We start from the raw sequence: 16,916 nt of genomic DNA on the forward strand, positions 1-16,916 counted from the left end.
GGGGGCTCTCAGTTGTGGTTATAGCATCAGGTGCCAGGGCTAACGCATTTCCCCATGATCTGCCAGTCCTCGAGCTCCAGAAAGCCGACAGGACCATCCTCGTTTTACAGAGAAGGAAACAGATTTGGAGCAGTGAAATGTCAGAGCCAGGACTGGGATTCAGGTGTCGACCCCTCCATGCAAGTCTGCTGGCTCCGAGGGGCTGGGCTCTGCCCCAAAGGGTGGGCAAGGGTGGCAGCAGCCGCAGGCAGGAGGACAGCTGGGCTCTGCAGGCGGTGGCCTCTTCTGGACCAGTGAGTCCAGCCACATCCAGGTCCTCTGGGTGCGGTGAGGGACCTCTGTGTTCTAACTATGGTCTGGGAAGAGAGACAGATTCTGCCTCCAGCTGGATCCATATCAATGAGAGAAGAAAGCATCACACTGGAAGGTCAGAAGCAAAGGATGTGAGAGGCTGGGCCCTGGGCTCTGGCAAAGGTAGGGGATGGGAGGCAGAGGTCAGAGTTGGGGAGTCTGGGAGCCTGGCCCTGGGCACATGCCCAAGGTCACCAGAGCACGATTCAAACCCAGAGACCCCAAAGCCAGTGCTCACAGCAATGCCAGGGGCATCTTCCCTTCCCGTTACCCATTCTTTAGTCTCTGTCGGGTGGGGGTGAGGGCTCAGAAAAGAGATTCCAGAGTCCTGAGCAGCTCAGCCTGGGGTGGGAGGGGCAGCAGCACCAGGGGCCCTCGGACCACTTTCCCTCTCCAGTCGCAGACAGAAGACCTAGGCTGGGGGAGCGAGTCCCGCAGTGGAGTGGTGGTGGTGGTGGGGACAAACCTGGCCCCCCAAGGAGCAGCGGAGACCGCAGGCTGGCCTGGGATCACTGCCCTGGACTCCCCGGCTTGGCCAAGGGCCTTCAGGTTTCGTGAAAGACCCCCGCGGCAGCGCGCGCTCTCCCGGCAGCTGTCCCTGCTCTCAGCTGACGGAGCCCAAGGGCGCAACACGCCCTCCTCCACCACATCAGCACCTGGCGACTCTAAGTGTTTCTACCTGCTGGGTCCACTCTCGGAACCTCCTTGGGCCTGGCCAGTCCTGGGACGTGGCACTTCTCTCCCTTGCTGGGGGAAAGCACAGCTGTGTCTGTCACTCAGGACATCACACCCCCGGGTGCCTGGGCTGCATCAGAACCCAGGTTTCCCCACTGCTATTATTATTATTGTTATTATTTTTTGCTGTTGTTGCTGTTAATGGAGGTACTGGGGATTGAACCCAGGACCTCACGCATGCAAAGCACACGCTCTACCATTGAGCTATAGTCCCGCCCACCAGCTGGGGTGCATCAGAATGGCCAGGATCTGGGGTTGTGTTCAGTCCCTGGGCTGCACGGAGAAGGCCTCCCTGGCAGAGGCGAGCCCTGCTGTGGGCCTGGGTGACACCATCGAGACAGCGTGGGGACATCTTGTCTTCACCTGGCTCTTGCCTTTAAAAGCTGTATCTTGGGGACAAAGCTGAAAATACCTGTTGCAGGCTGGAGGCTGTCCAGGGTCCTGGAGGCTCCCAGCGGGGCCAAGCATTAACTATATTAGCTCCTCTCGTGGTGAAGCCCAGGGGAAACGCGTGGGTGAGCTTGGGACAGTCTGTTTACCACCGTGATGAAAGGTGCTTCAGTATTTCAGTGGCAAGGCTGTGCCCAAGCACGCCCATGGGCTGGGAGTCTTGGTGGCAGCCCCATCCCCTGCCCCCATGCTCCATATTGCAACCTTCCCCAAGGGAAAGATTCAAAGCACCCACCTCCCTGTGACATAACCAAAACAAACTTGGACAAAGAACACAGCATCTGGGGGGCTGCAAGCTCTAAGGGCACCTGCCCAGCTACCCTTCAGGACAAAGTCGGTACCAACACGGCTGCATCTGAAAACTGGTGACTGCATAAGACAGTGGGCCTCAGAACCACATGGCTCTGACTTCACCTTGGCCAGAGAGGGATGGTGTAGGGTTCCTTCACTGGCAGGAATCAGCACCATTACGCCAGCAAAACAGCACTTAGCCTGGATTCATCGGATGCCGGCGAGGATGAACGGCCACCCTGTGCCTGACAGAGAGGGTCTTCTAGTGAGTTTCTGGGTGAAATCAATTGTAGAAAGAGTTGCAGAAAATCCTAGAGTTGCTGGAAATTCTAGTTCACAAGTAGCAGAAATGCTTAAGGAATGAGGCCAGCTGTAGCCTTAAAAGCTGCACTACAAATATTTCTCCCAGACATAAAAGCCATAGGAAAAGGAATTCTGAGGCCAGAGACAAGGATTCCAGGAGGTAAAGGGTCGATCACGGGGCCTGGGTGGGGGCCAAGGATGCACAGCCCTGCACTGTAATCTTTACTATTTCCTTCCTTCAGCTAGCTTTGGGTTCAGTCTGCTCTTTTCCTAGCTTTTTAAGGTGTACAGTTAGGTCACTGATTTGAACGCTTTCCGTATTTTTAATGTAGGTGAAATTTCTTCTTGGCACTGCTTTCACTAGATCCCATAAGTTTTTTGATACGTAGCATTTTTGTTTTCATTCGTCTCGAGGAATTTTCTAATACCCCTGGTGATTTCTTCTTTGATCCATTGATTGTTAAAGACTGTTTTGAGGGGGAAGGTATAGCTAAGTGGCAGAGTGTGTGCTTAGCATGCACGAGGTTCTGGGTTCAATCCCCAGTACCTCTGTTGAAACATAAATTAATTACATAATAAACCTAATTCTACCCCCCACCGGAAAAGTGCTATTTAATCTCCACTTACGAGTACTCCAGCGTCCCGTCTCCTGTTCATTTCTGTTTTTATTCCACTGTGATTGGAAAAGATACTTTGACTCCAAGCTTTTAAAATTTATTAAGACTTGTTCCACAGTTTAACACGCGGTCTATGCTGACCAAGGCACCACATGCCCTTGAAAAGAAGGCGTGTTCTCTGTCGCGCTCCGCACACGCCCACCGGGTCTGACCTGCCTTACTGTGCTGTTCACGCCCTGTTTCCTTCCTGGTCTTCCGTCTGGTTGTTCCAGTCATTATTGGAAGTGAGGTCTGAAGTCTCCAACTGTCTCCTTTTCTCTCCAATTACACCCGTTTTCGCTTCATGTGTTCTGGGGATGTGTTTGCAATCGCTGCTTTCTAGATGGATGGAACCTTTACATCAATACTGTCTTTTTCTCTTGTTACCTTTTTGACTTAAAGTCTATTGTGTCTGATAATAACATAGCCACCAAGCTATCTTCTGTTTGCTATTTTTAGAGAATATCTTTTCCATCCTTTTATTTCAAACTTTTTGTATCTTTGTAGATAGGTCATGTTTTTTAAAAATCCACTTTGTCAAACTCCAACTTTTTCAGGGGGCAATTATGTTTATTTATTTATTCTTAGAGGAGGTGCTGGGGATAGAACCCAGGACCTCGTGCACGTTATGCGTGCGCTCTACCACTGAGCTCTACCCTCCCCCTGAACTCTGACCTTTAATTGGAGAGTTTAACCCATTTATATTTACAGTGATTACTAACATGGATTTCCTTCTTCCATTTAGCTATTTGTTCTCCATGATTTTTGATCCTCAATTCTGCCATTACTGCTTTTCAAGGACCTGGTTAATTTTTCAATAGTGCACCATTGTGATTCCCTCCTTTCCTGCATATTCCTAAAAATTTTTTCTTATAGATTACCTTTGGGATTACAGTGAACATCTTAAACTCATAGCAACCTAGCCTGAATAATACCGAATTAGTCTCAGTAGTATACACACAGCCCTGTTACCTCCATCCCGCCCTCTTTTTGTTGTTGTCACAGATAACGTCTTTATACGTTCTGTTCCCATTAACATAGATTTATACCTATTGTTTTATGAATCTGCCTTTTAAATCATATAGCAAAAAAGAAGAGTTACGAACAAAAGTGCAACAATACACTCTTTTAGAACTGCCTACTGGTTACCTCTACTAGGGTTCTTTATTTTTTCATTTGGCTTTGAGTTAATGTCTAGTGCTCTTCCATTCAGCCTGAAGGGCTCCCGTTAGCATTTCTTATAGGAAGGTCTATTAATAACAAACTACTCTAACTTTGTTTATCTGGCAACATCTTAATTTCCCTTCATCCTTAAAGGATAGTTTACTGGATATAGAATTCTTCTTCTTTCAGTACTTTAAACATGCCATCCTATTGCCCTCTGGTTGCCATGGTTGCTAAAGAAAACTCAGCTGTTGATCTTATCGGGGACCCCATTGTGACAAATTCTTTCTTTCTTGCTGCTCCCAATATTTCCTCTTTGTCTTTCAACAACTGTGTTATACTGTATCTTGGGTGGGTCTCTTTGAGTTTATCCTGCTTGGAGTTCATTGAGCTTCTTAATGTGTAGATTTATGTCTTTCATCAATTTTGAGATTTTTCAGCCATTATTTCTTCATATAATCTCTCTGTTCCTTCCTCTCTTCTCCTGGGACTCTCATTATGCATATGTTGTTACATTTGATGGTGTCCCTAAAGTCCCTCGGGGTGTGTTCAATTTTCTTCATTCTTTTTCCTTTCTGCTCCTCAGGCAGAATAATTTCAATTGCCTTAACTACGAGTTCACTGATTGTTTCTTCTGCTGGCTCAAATCTGCCAGCGAATCCCTCTAGTTAAGTTTCTCCTTTCAGTTACTGAACTTTTCAGCTCCAGAATTTCCATTCGGTTCCTTTTTATTTCTATCTGTTCATTAGGTTTCCTATTTGTTCTTACATTGTTCTCTTGATTCTCTTTAGTTTTAAATTTTTTTTTTGTCCATGGTTCCTTTTAGCTCCCTGAGCATATTTAAGACAGTTGACCTAATGTCTTTGACTAGGGATGTTAAGATAGAGTTTCTGTCAAATTCTTTTTTCCCCCTTGAACAAGCCCTACTTTCCTGTTTCTCTGTATGCTTTGTAACTTGTTGAGAGCTGGATACTGAGTATTATAATATGGTAACTCTGGAAATCAGATCTTCTCCCTCCTCTGGGGCTGTTCCGTTGCTTGAGGGCTGCAGCCTTCTGTTTCTCAGTGACTCTTCCAAACCGTTTTTGCAAACCTGTGTTCCTCGTGCAGTCACTGCAGCTTCCGTCCCACTGTCCCAGGGGTCAGTGTGTGACCTGACAGAGGTTCCCTTGACTGCTGAAGTTCAGCCGCAGCATCCTTCCTCAGGTACTTCTCTGGCTGCTGTGTCCGATGAGGTTCCAGAGCCCCCAACTTGTTGATTCTGATAGCTTTTTACCCCCAGGTTAACAATTGTTTCCATGGAGAGACTGACCCCAACTCCACCATTTTCTGTTAAAAATGTTATTTTTAAAATCACTTGCATTTCAGGGGTTGTTGCTATGCCATGTGAGAGTACTTCCAAATTCGAATAGCAGGGGTTCTGAGCGGCTGTCTCAGTTTGGTGTCCAGTTTAGTGACACTGAGGTGACCATCTGCTCTGTGGCAGGTGGACTTCTGTGCTTCCTTGCGTGAGCCATGACAGGCAGGCTGGCCCTTCTCACTTCTCCTGCATAAAACCACCCAGTAACCCTGCAAAATTTCCTGTTTGAACACAGAAATGTGAGAGTCTGCACCTCATTTAAATTAGCACAGGCAATGAAAGAATCAAGCCACAACACTTAGGCTAGAGTAGAAACAGAATTTTAATATAATATTCAAGTCTAGCCTTTGCTATTTACAACAAATAAATATTGTCCCTCCCCAAGTGGTAAACATTTTCTTTTCACCTTTTATACAAATATTCAATCCCCACCCCCTCCCCCCACAAGCCTCCTTCCCCACTGACCCCCGTCCCTTGTGGTCTCACACAGCCCAGGATGCAGTGGTGAATGCCACTTGCAGCATTGCGAGATTCGACATTAGTGGGCCTCGTCTGAGACCGTCCTTGCTCACAGGTTAAGAGTGTGGTCCATGAAGAGGGTCTCTCTCTCCTCTCCCGGGGGAGGGCTGGAGTGGGCAGTGGGTGAGACTCCCTCACTCTCAGTTGGCCCTGATGATGGACTCTTTGGTGCAGCCTGAGAAAGGCCAGAGTGGTTGGAGGAGGGGCCGGGACCCCCCCAAGGGCACGAGGAGAGGACTGCAGTGGTCAGACCCGGTGGATGAGTGGGTGCCCTGGGGTGCCCATGGGCACAGCTGGCAGTAACCCACACCTGGCAAGGTGTGAGGGAAGTGTACAGAGGGCAGTGCCCGGCAGCAGGCAGGGCTCCGTGCCCATTGGCAGTGCTCCTTGGCAAAAGTCAGCTAGTCCTCTGATTCCAGAGAGCAGAAGGCACCTAAGGCAGCGAGTGGTCCACGGGAGGCCAGGTCAGCCCATCGGTCACAGGCGTCAATCCCGGCAGCAGGAGAGGTTCAGGGTGAAACTGGAGTCTGGGGGTGGCCTGGGCTGGCAGGTTGGGCAGAGGTGCCCGCCTGGCTGGCCTGGGCCACTGCAGTCTGTAAGTGCTTAGTTGCCTGGCCAGCCAGACCCTGGAAAGGGTGGCTCTGGGGCTGGCCAGCTAGGGACCAGTTAGAAGATGCCCTTGGCAATCTTGAGTCCTTTCTGCTTCATTCGGGGGAGGGTAGAGCTGGCTCCATGCCTGACCTTTGCCCCCTTGGTGAAGGTCCGTTTCTTTAGGACAAAGTCATAGTTGGCGGTAGAGTTCATGGCGTAGAATACGTTGGCGTTGTCAGGGATCTTCAGCTCTGGTCAGGGAAGGGCAGGGGGGTTCAGCTGTGCTCATGGGGGCCCCACAGGACACCCCACCACTTGAGAGCCCCCACAAGGGCAGGTCTGATCCAGAGACCTGAGACTCCAAACGCCACTCCAGGGTCACCAAGGACTACCTGGGACAGACTCTGCTGAGGCACTGATGAAACCTAAGGACTCTTGTTTAAAAAAGACTCTGGGGGTTGGGTATAGCTCAGTGGTAGAGCGCATGCTTAGCATGCATGAGGTCTTGGGTTCAATCCCCAGTACTTCCAATAAAAAAATAAATAAATAAAAACAAAAAAAATTTGTTTTTTTAAATAAAAAAGACTCTGACTCCAGAAGGCCACATCTCGGGCTGGCAAAGGTCGTGCCACCCCTACACCTTTGCTACCTCCACAAAGTAGGATCAGCAGCTAGAACAAGCTTTCTAGAACCCGGACCACCTGCACCTGCCCTGAATCCTGTCCAACTCGGGACAAGGGCTCTGGTCCCAGCAAAGGACAGGCTTTGCCCCAGGCCTTCTGCGCCAGGGTCCAGGGAGGCCTCCGAGCCCCCGTGTGCTGGGCTCCCAGCAGGTACTTGCTGTTGGGTTCTCTTCCCCGCTCTCTCCTGCTGAGCCGGAATACGCGCTCTGGCCCCACCAAGTGGCTCTTACTGCAGGTCTTCAATCTCTCTTGGCCTCAGTCTTATTTTTCTGGAAGATGGGGGTCCCACCTTCCCTGCCTACCTCACCAACATGGTGCTGGAAGGTGAGGGGGGATTTAGAAAGCAACTTCTAGGCCTCGTGGGGGGTCATCGCTAAGTATCTGGGCCAATGGCTGGGAGTGGGCGATCAGCTCACGGGAAAGGAAACAGAGTGATGGCAGTACCCGCGGTCAAGGCAACTAACTCTGGGATGCGCACACACACATGAGCTCGTGTACAGACACCTGGATTAACTCCCGACCTGTTTTATCTCCATGGTAGTGACGGGAACACAGGCAAGGAGGACAGAGGAATTTGCCCAAGGTCCCCGAGCCACAGCTGTCTGGCTCCAAGTCTGCTTGTTTCTGATTCTTTCTTTCCTAGTTTTCAGAAAACCAAGCTGCACCCTGGTAGCCTCCGTGTTTAGTGTCTGCTATGGCCTAAAGTTTGCATCCTCCCTAAATTCACTGAAATCCTAACTCCTGATGGGATTAGGAGGTGAGGCCTCGGGGAGGCAATTTGGTCATAACAGGAGAGCCCCACGAATGGGATTAGTGCCCTTATAAAGGGGACCCCAGAGAGTGCCCTACCCACTCCCACCATGTGACAACACAGCGGAAGTCAGCAGCCTGCAGCCTGGGAGAGGGCCTTCACCAGAACCTGATCTTGGACTTTAAGCCTCCAGAACCAAGAGAGAAATTTCTGTCATTTACAAGCCAGCAGTTGTGGCATTTTGTTACTGCAGCCAGAAAGGACTAAAACAGTGTCATATGCGCATAGATTTTAACAGATATGATGCATTTCCCATCTTGGCCAGAAGGTACTCCTTTGAATGGCCTGTGGGCTCTGCCATCTGGCCTCCTGGCCCCCTTTTCTCTCTTCTCCTTAACGATGCTAGCACCTAACTAGGTCTCCCACTGACTGTCCATGCCCAGGGAAGGGCACGTAATAGGGGCCCAGCAGCCACCAGGGGCCAGCGAGGAGACATGGGGGGAGTCCAGGGCTGCCCCTGGGTAGGCCGGAGGGTGTACAAAGCCCACTCCCTCCCTGGTGGCATGTTTCCTGGGGCAGTGGTTCCCAGGACATGGTGCCCCCCCCCACCTCCCGGCCCCGGACTGGCCCTACTTACTGCGATCATCCGAAATAACCTGCACCAGCTCGTAGTCTTCCGGCTCGTCCTCGTCCAGGTTGTGTTTGTCCATGGCCTTGCGGATTACAGCCGGAGCCTTGTCTTGGCTGGTCACCTGGATGGGGTAGGGGACAGGCCATCAGGGCGAGGGTCCAGAGCAGCCCGAGGGTCCAGAGCAGCCCGAGGGTCCAGAGTGCAGCAGCTGAGGACCCTCAGGCTGTCTCGGCCCTGGGCACAGGGGCTCACAGCCTCTGGCCAGGTGCGGGGTCCAGGGGGGTTGTGCCACCTTCTCCTGCCCTCCAGGAGAGGCCTCTGTGCAGTGACGATGGGTCCTTCCCAACTGCCCCCCACTTCCAGAAAGACTGCCTCCCGAACCACCGAGGGACACTGCCTGCTTCTGTGGCTGCCCTCTTGACCCTACCCGTCCAGGGCAACAGTACCAGTGAGCCTGGATATGGACAGCGTCTAGTCCTAGCCCTGGGGGGAAGAGGGGGCTTGCTGGCTGGACACCCAGCGGCCGCCTACGAGCCAGGACCGCACTGGCTGGAGGCTGCAGGGGTGGACGGTGCAGGCCGATCCCTCCTGCCTCAACCCCAAGGGCCAGCGCACAGGCCGGTCTTGGACTTCAGGTCACACAGATGACTGTGTGAACAGGGCACCTAACCCAGTGTAGGTGGATGCAAGAGCTCGTTGCGGGGTGTGAGGGGCTCCTCTGCAGCCTGAGTTCTGGAGGATGAGAGGAGCTCCTCAGCCCCCACCCCCTCGATCTCAGTCTTCAAATTACATCCAGTGTCTGACACTGCCGGCCATCCCACAGCCACCAGCCTGGTGTGGCCACTGCATTTCCCCACCTGGACTGTGACAGCAGCCCTGCAACTGCCCCCGGGCATCTCTCGGCACCAGCCTGTCCCCCATGGCGAAGGCGAAAGTCACTGCTGCCCCTCTGCTCCAACGCACAGTGGCTCCGATCTCCCTACCATGAGGTCCAGGCCCCTGACACTTCCCGGACCTCTGCTCCTTCACCTTGCGCCTCCTCACTGCTCCTCCAAGCCCCAGGCACACTCCTGTCTTAGGACACTGCACGGTGCTCCCTCCCCCACACTCAGGCGCTTTATCAGTGAGGCCCACCTCGCCCCTCTCCTGCCGCGGATGTAAACCCCTCGTCTACTGCCCTCAGCGCTGATCACCGTCGGTGCCCTGGCTGCTTTATTTCTGTGCCTGGTTGACCATCTGTCCTTCCTCACTCACTAGAAGGCCATCTCCAGGAGGGCAGGGGTGATGCCTGATGCAGAGCGCGGGGCCAAGGGCACAGCCCGCCCGCCCGGCTCACCAGGATGCTCTTGTACATGTTGCCGTTGTCCACGTCCAGGCTGACTCGGATGATGCAGCAGTCGCCCACCTGCTGGTTGTAGAGGGGCAGGGAGGAGCTGTAGTTGCAGACCCCTGAGACGGAGCGCTTGTGGGTGCGTGTGCTGGCCACGGGTGTGGTGGAGGCTGAGGAGGAGGAGGTGCTGCTGGAGGCTGAGCTGATGCCAGAGGTCTCCGGGGACGACTGGGAGGCCGACTCCCAGAACTGCGGGGGACGGCACGGTCAGCAGAAGCCCTGGGCCCGGCAGGGCCCCCCAGACCAGTGTCCAGCTCTGGGGGTTTCTAGGAACCTGTGCAGGAGCTGGGGCTTCCTGGCCCCTCTGGCGGGTACAGGGCTGGAAGGGCTGCCAGGGAGGAGGGATGGGGCCGTCACCTTCTTCTCCTGGCCATCAGGGGACTCTGGGACAAAGCTCATGTTGATCTCCTCCACGTCAGAGCTGGAGGAGCCGGCTGAGTGGACGCTGAGGGCGTCGGCAAGGTCCCCGCTGCTGAGGTAGGGGCCACACCTGAGCTGGTCACAGGACTTAGAGTGGCAGCTGCTGCTGGTGCTGAGCTCCATGCTGGGGGCCTGGCGGCTGCACAGAAGGACTAATTTACTTGGGAGAGGCCTTTCCTGGGACACGTCTCACCCCTGCCCCGCATGCTCTGTGCCAAGCACCCAGGCAGCTGCCCTGTCGGCTCCAGTGTCTGAAATCACCCCATTTTACAGGGGAAAAAAACTGAGGCCCAGAGAGGTGAGGCGAATGGCCCCAGTCACAGGGCTGTCAGTGGAGGAGCCGGGATCCCAGTGCCAGCTGTCCGGAGCCACTCTCACCCTGAGCCGGGAGGCAGCCCTCCCCGGCCCACCCCGGCACTCACTCGCTCCAGCGCTTGACGATGGCTGTGTTCTTCTTGACCTTGAGGGTGTTGCTGGCCGACTCGGAAGGGGGCTCCAGCTCACACGACAAGTTGTAGCTATGGGACAGCAGCAGCTTGGCTACCAGAAGTCACACTCGGGTCTCCCTCCCAGCACTTGCCCCGCAGCTAAAGTCCAGGTACCTGGCTGTCACCAGGCAACAGTCCCAGGCTGACTTCGATCCCATGCCATGGGCTCCCCGGAGCCGGCCCGGGGACCCCATGCTGTGCCAGCTCCTGCCCAGCCTCACCTCTCCGTCTCGCTGAGCCGCTCCAGGGACCGGAACCAGGCCTCAAAGTGCTCTTCGGGCGAGATGCTGTAATTGTTGCAGGCCGACTGGAGCAGCTTGATCTGGGCAATCACTTCGAATTCCTGGGGCCAGAGGGAAGGACAGGATGGTGACGGCCTGGTGGGCAGGGCCTGCCGGGTCCTCTCTTTCCACTCTCTTCTCAGAACTGGGTTCAGCCGCTCCAGGAAGTTGTCCTTGATTCGACCTTCTGCCCCACCCTCCATGGGAGATGGTCCCCCTCCCTACCCTGAGTCCAATTCTCAGGATAAATGTAACAGGGCGGGGGGGGGGAGCCAGATGTTCTACGCAGGGGGGCCTCTGATCTCCACCCGTCAACATCCCCGACATCCGCCCCCTTCTCCCATGAGGCTGTGACCGCTCACCTTCCTCCTCTTCTCGAAGTTGATCAGTCTCCCCTGGAAAACAGACGGCCAGTGTCAGAAAGTGTCCCCTTGCCCATGACCACCCCTTGCCCCCTCTCAGGCTGCACTACCCAGAGCACACAGCAGGGGGCAGGGCAGCACGCACCAGGGCTGGGGGAAGTGGGTAGAGGCTGAGAGACCTCCCATCCAATCCTCTGAGGCCAGTTGGAGGCCTTGGGCAGAAAGGCCCGCTTGGCCACAATATGCCCGAACCTCGAGGGTCCATCCTCTCTCCAGTCACAGCCACCGCCTGGGGGAGGGGCTGTGTCCTGCTGGGCCAAACCCCCTGTGGCTCTGAGCCCCACCAGCCAGGCACCAAGCTCTGTTCATTTGCTGCTAAAGTGGGCAGGTGTTCCTGGGACACAGGGAGGCCAGGGGGCTCTCACGGGAGTTGCACCCTCTGCTAAGAGCTCAAGGCTCAGACCCCGCCCCCACCCCAGCCCTCGGGCTCACTCACATACAGATAGTCCTTCATGGCGGTGTCCAGCATCACCAGGTCTGTGAGGAATGTGCCCAGGTAGGGAACGGTGCCCTGGATGACACCCTGTGACATGGGGGAGGGGGGCGGATGACCAAGGCCCCAGGCCCTGGCCCTGAAAACCCCTCAGCCCCAGCCTCCTTCCCACTCAGGCCTCTCATCTGGAGCAGCTTGGGGATGTTTAGCCACCTCCTCCAAGTCCCCCTCCCAAACTCCCTCTAGTCACCTTCCAGCCCTGTATTTGGCAAATCCCCAAGGTTATACGGTCCCGGGCCCTCCCCACCACATCCCTGCTGAGCCCAGCTCTTCCAGTTCCCTGATCTGGTGGCTACAGCTAGTCCGCCAGGGACACCAGCGGGTCAGGGCGCAGCCTCACTGGGGCCCAGGGGAGGTCAGGTCTAAGAGGCACGTAGGCCAGTGCGCCCACAGGAGGGGAGGGGTTGGGCCAGCCCCTCCTCTCCAGGCCTCGGGCACACTCACCGTCTCCTTTGGCCGCTTCTGGGCTCTCTTGGGGTTCATCTCCAGGGTAGCAAACTTGGAGGTCCCCTCCTGCAGGGCCGAGGACAGGGCCAGTGAGGCCTTTGGCCCCTCCCCCCTTTACTCTCCAGTAGACCTGCCCCCAGCCTTGGTCACTCGTGCACACACTCCGGCCACCCCCAGCACACTCAACTTCTAGATCTGAAGTCCCGCTCCGGCGCTCACGGGGTGTGGGAACTTGGGCCAGCAGCCTTGCCCCCCTGAGCCTACTTCCTCAGCTGGACAGTGTAGACAAGGACTACACTGGCCCCTCAGGGTCTCCAGGGATACAATGTCACACGCCCGTCACTGTCACCGTGTCTGTGCTGCCCCCCCTCTTCGCAGTCATCATTCCTCCACTTTCCAGAAGAGGAAACAGGTCTGGAGAGGGGCAGTGACTGCCTCTGAAAGGGACTCAGAGGGACTCGAGGAGAGCAGGCTCCTCCCTCCCCCCCAGGCCCTGGGTGCCTCTGTTGAGTGCTGGGTCCTCAGCTGAGCGAGCCAGGGAGAGAGGGTCAGGGACTCTGCCTGCTCCCGCCTGCCCAGCACACTGGGGTGTCCGCCCTGCTGAAGGTTTCATGTCCCCACGGAGCCCCCCGGCTGTCCCCTGCACAGAACTCTGTCTTCATCCACTCAGCAGGGCTCTCCTCGGTGCCACCTCTCACAGGTGAGATGGGGCTGCTGGGAGCACTGGGTGGTGACACTCTGGTTCCTCTTTTGCATGGAAGCTGCCGTGGAAGGACCCCTGTGAATGCATTAGCCCCCCTACACCTGTCACAGCCGTCTCAGGCATTCGTCCTGGCCAACTAAGGCTGGTGCTGAGAATTCGAGAAGAGTCCCTGAGCTTCATTTGTAGTGACGGCCCCGGGGCCGAGTGAGGAGTCCTCAGCACCCAGACCTGCCTCCCGGGTCTGGTCCTTTGGACCCGCAGCTGGGCAGCCCCTGTGGTGCCGGGCAACCCCTGCAGTGCCGGCCCTGCACAGCCCTTGGAGGTGAGTGCGGACAGAGGAGCAGCAGGGCCTGGCTTGGTGGGCACAGGCTGGGCTGGTCTGGGGAAGGGAAAGACCCCCTGTCCTTGACCCCATCCACCCCCCCCCCCACCTGGGGGAAGCTGAGTGCTGAGGGGGAGGGAGCAGCGAGGATGCAGGAGACGCTAGTCCTGCTCCTCCCCCACTCCATCCCAGCACCAGGGCCTTCTGTCCCCCACAACTGCCCCTCACCTGCCCACAGACCAAACACAGCCCAGGGGAATTTTCCAAAGCAACTTGCAACGCAAGGCCACCCCCGAGCCCCCCTACCTTGATGAGCAGCTCTCTGCTCAGGGAGTAGTTGTTCTCATCCGAGAAAATCTCCGACAGCTTCTGGAAGATTCGAAAGCTGTCCCTGGAGGAGGAAGGAAGGAGAAAGTGGGGAACGTGGGGAGGGGTGCACGTGCAGAAACACTGAAGAACCCAGAGACACAAGCTCCCTGGTCGGGCGGTTTTCAAACAGGGTTCTGCTGGGCCCTGAGGGCTCCATGGGCCTGGGGGGCGAAGCAGGCTCTCGTGGGTCACCTGGGGCCCTCATTCCCCTTTTTACTGAGAGGCTTTGTGTTGGCTAGTTATGATTTCAAGTGGACAGAGTTGTACGGCTGTGACGTAAACACATGAAAATCTCCAAAGTGACTCAATCCAGGACCTGACAGATAAGGAAACTGGGTCTTGAGGCAGAACCACTGGCCTGAGGCCAATGGGCCCTGAGACCTTGCCCCACCCCGGGGCCTCCCTCCAGGATGCGTTGCCCCCAGGCAGGTCCCAGGCTCCCTGTGGGAACTATTCCAGGGAGAAGCCTGCCCACCTGGAAACTTCCTCCCACGTCTTCTTCAGTCGGTGGATGGAGTTGCTCTGCAGGGCAGACAGGATAGCGTAGAGGGACGAGAAGTTCTTGAGGACTCGGCACTCCTGGGAGGGAGGGGAACAGGACTTGAGGAGCTGGAGCTCCACCTGGTCAGTTTCAGTCCCCCTCGGCTGGGACCACCCCTCCCAGATGAGACCTGAGCCCCGGGAGGCACTCCCAGGAGGAGATCTGTGCTCTACCCAGGGAAGGACCGCGAGGAGGAAGTGGGCGCACAGGCAGTGAGTGGGTTGTGTGGGTCCAGTCTGCGTGCCCCTGTGGAGGCAGGACCCCTGGCCGTTCAGGGGCTCAGACCATAGACCACAAGCCTGAGGGCAGACAGGGGTGAAAAGGGGTCCCCCGGGCCCTGGGCGGCATACCCTGGCCACCTCGATCCAGTGCTCCACCACCCTGGCCCTGTCCCGGGCCGTCACGTTCCGGTCCCCGAGGCAAGTGGTGATGACGCAGTTGGCCACACTGTTGAACTGCGTGACGGTGGCACGGACGGTGGGGGCCAGGTGCTCCTTGCCCTTCTTGTCCCGCTGGGACCAGATGGAGCCCAGGCAGTGGTAGGGTACCACCTTCTTGAAGAGCTCCTGGGGAGCAGGGGGCGTGTCACCTGGCTCTGCCATACCCCAGCTCAGGATCCACAGTGCCCCCGCCCCCTCCCCGGTCCCAGGTAGGGTGACCAGTCAGAGCTGGGGCTCAGGAAGCTGAGGATGGGGCATCTGGGTTTTGTTCCCTGCCCACTGCAGGTGCCTAGCACATGGTGACCCAGGATGAACCGGCAGGAAAGAGTTCGGCATTTTCACTCGCCCATCCTAACTCCAAGGCCCGGAAGGGGCTCACCCCTGCATGTACAGGAGGTGCTTTCAGCCCTTGATCACGCCGTAGGTCTGTCCCCCATCCAGATACATTCATGTGGGTGCCACAACCAGAGGCTTTCTCTGGTGTTCGCCATGGCCTCTGGCACACACCAGGTGCCTGTTAAGTGCTGAAGGGGGGGGGCAGTGACCCATGGAGCTGGCTGCACCCTGGTGAGCTCCCCTCCCCCACCAAGTGGGCCAGACCTCTCCCCACCCTGGCTTTCTATTGTTCCACCTCATTTCATCCACTGTCACTCTGTGCAGAGAGGTCCCATGTCCACAGTCTGGAGGGGAATCGAGGTCTTGGGGTTAGGAAACTTGCCTACATCACACGGTTTGTAATGACAGAACTCAGACTTGCAGCAGGGCATCAGCTCTGGACAGGGAATGGCAGGTCTGGGCAGCAGATGCCAGGAGGAAGGTGCACCCCTGCCCCCCCCCCCGCCCTGTGGAGAAGAGCTGCCTACCGCATCCATCAGTGTGAACTGCTCTGCCACCAGGTCTGGAGGGAACACCAAGAGGTGCGGCTTCTCCTCACTCAGCCCATTCTCTGCAGGCACAGGCGAAGGCCAGGGAGGTTCTGGTGCTAGAGCTGGCTCTAGCTCTAGACTTTGCAATAGAGCTGGTTCTGGTTCTGGCTCTGGAGTTGGGGTTGGAGCTGGTGCCAATACTGGGTCCAGCTCTAGAGCTGGTGCCGATGATGACTCGAGCTCTGGAGCTGGTGCCGATGATGGCTCGGGCTCTGGAGCTGGTGCCGATGATGGCTCGGGCTCTGGAGCTGGTGCTGATGTTGGCTTGAGCTCTGGAGCTGGTGCCGATGCTGGCTCAAGCTCTGGAGCTGGCACTGAACTGGGTGTTAGACCTGGAGCTGGCTCTCGCTCTGGAGTTGGTTTCCGAGCCGGAGCTGGAGAAAGAGCTACAAGAGGATAAATGATCAGCAACGTTCATGTCTTTTCAAGACATAAAAACACGCCACCGCCTTCAAGAGGAGCTGCAACCCAAGACCACCCCAGGATGACTTCCCAGACTCTGGTCCACCACATGGGTGGTCTGAGGCCAGCCTCTGCTCCTGGCCCAGCAGTGGCCTCTGGGGCCCCTCCCCATGTGCTCACACCGCCCCCCCCCCCCCGGGGATCTCCTCACCCTCCGGCTCTGTCTCGGTGAGGTCAGCATGCTCCAGCTGGGCCAAGAGAAGCTGGGCGCGGCGCTCCAGGTCAGAGCCAGGCATATTGAGCTGCACGTAGGCCACCAGCTGCTTGAGGCAGGGGAAGTCCGGTGGCTGACAGAAGTCCTCTGAGTACTGGTCCAGCCAGGTACCCAGGATGGAGGAGATGGCACTGGGGGTAGGCAGTGGTGCGGGACGGGGCACGACAGAGTCAGAGGCCTGGGCTTTCCTTCTGCACTGCCCTCCCATGGCACCTCCAAGGCGGCTGGGTGTTGGGGCCCATCCCTGCCCATCCAGAGGCCAGCCCCGCCCCAGCCCACCCAGACAGGGGCAGCCTGGTCAGCAGGTGGGGCGGGCAGTCTCCGTGGGAGGGAGCCTTCCATCCGTGGTGACCACCTCTCCCTTTCTCAGGGAACCTGACTCACTCCTGTCCGACCCCAGGCCCTCCTCACTGCAGTGGAAACTGCAGGAGGGCAGGGAGGGTCACGTCTACTCCATCACACTGGCCTGGCCGGCACACGGCAGGTGCTGCATGAGTGTGTGAGGGAAGAGGG

The 16,916-nt window shown here is 56.4% G+C and overlaps 1 protein-coding gene and 1 non-coding gene across 13 annotated transcripts in view; both read right to left on the reverse strand.

Moving 5' to 3' along the window:
* RALGDS (ral guanine nucleotide dissociation stimulator) overlaps window positions 1–16,916 on the reverse strand; it is a 62,060-nt gene that overhangs the window by 10,814 nt on the left and 34,330 nt on the right. For 7 of the 12 annotated variants that reach the window (XM_074362489.1, XM_074362488.1, XM_074362484.1 and 4 more), the window contains exons 5-18: window positions 16,341–16,534; window positions 15,665–16,113; window positions 14,712–14,927; window positions 14,296–14,399; window positions 13,758–13,842; window positions 12,424–12,492; window positions 11,923–12,009; window positions 11,427–11,459; window positions 11,005–11,126; window positions 10,718–10,813; window positions 10,233–10,434; window positions 9,822–10,064; window positions 8,492–8,606; window positions 3,137–6,671 (exon numbers count right to left, since the gene is read on the reverse strand). In XM_074362489.1, the coding sequence (XP_074218590.1) occupies window positions 6,496–6,671; window positions 8,492–8,606; window positions 9,822–10,064; window positions 10,233–10,434; window positions 10,718–10,813; window positions 11,005–11,126; window positions 11,427–11,459; window positions 11,923–12,009; window positions 12,424–12,492; window positions 13,758–13,842; window positions 14,296–14,399; window positions 14,712–14,927; window positions 15,665–16,113; window positions 16,341–16,534 (2,191 nt within the window). In that variant the 3' untranslated portion in view covers window positions 3,137–6,495. The other 5 variants (XM_074362486.1, XM_074362485.1, XM_074362490.1 and 2 more) reach the window with 5 other exon arrangements.
* TRNAA-UGC (transfer RNA alanine (anticodon UGC)) lies at window positions 1,229–1,300 on the reverse strand. The gene has a single exon. It is a non-coding gene; the product is annotated as a tRNA-Ala (tRNA).

This window comes from Camelus bactrianus, chromosome 4, assembly GCF_048773025.1.
Source record: "Camelus bactrianus isolate YW-2024 breed Bactrian camel chromosome 4, ASM4877302v1, whole genome shotgun sequence".
In the NCBI taxonomy this organism is placed as follows: domain Eukaryota; kingdom Metazoa; phylum Chordata; class Mammalia; order Artiodactyla; family Camelidae; genus Camelus; species Camelus bactrianus.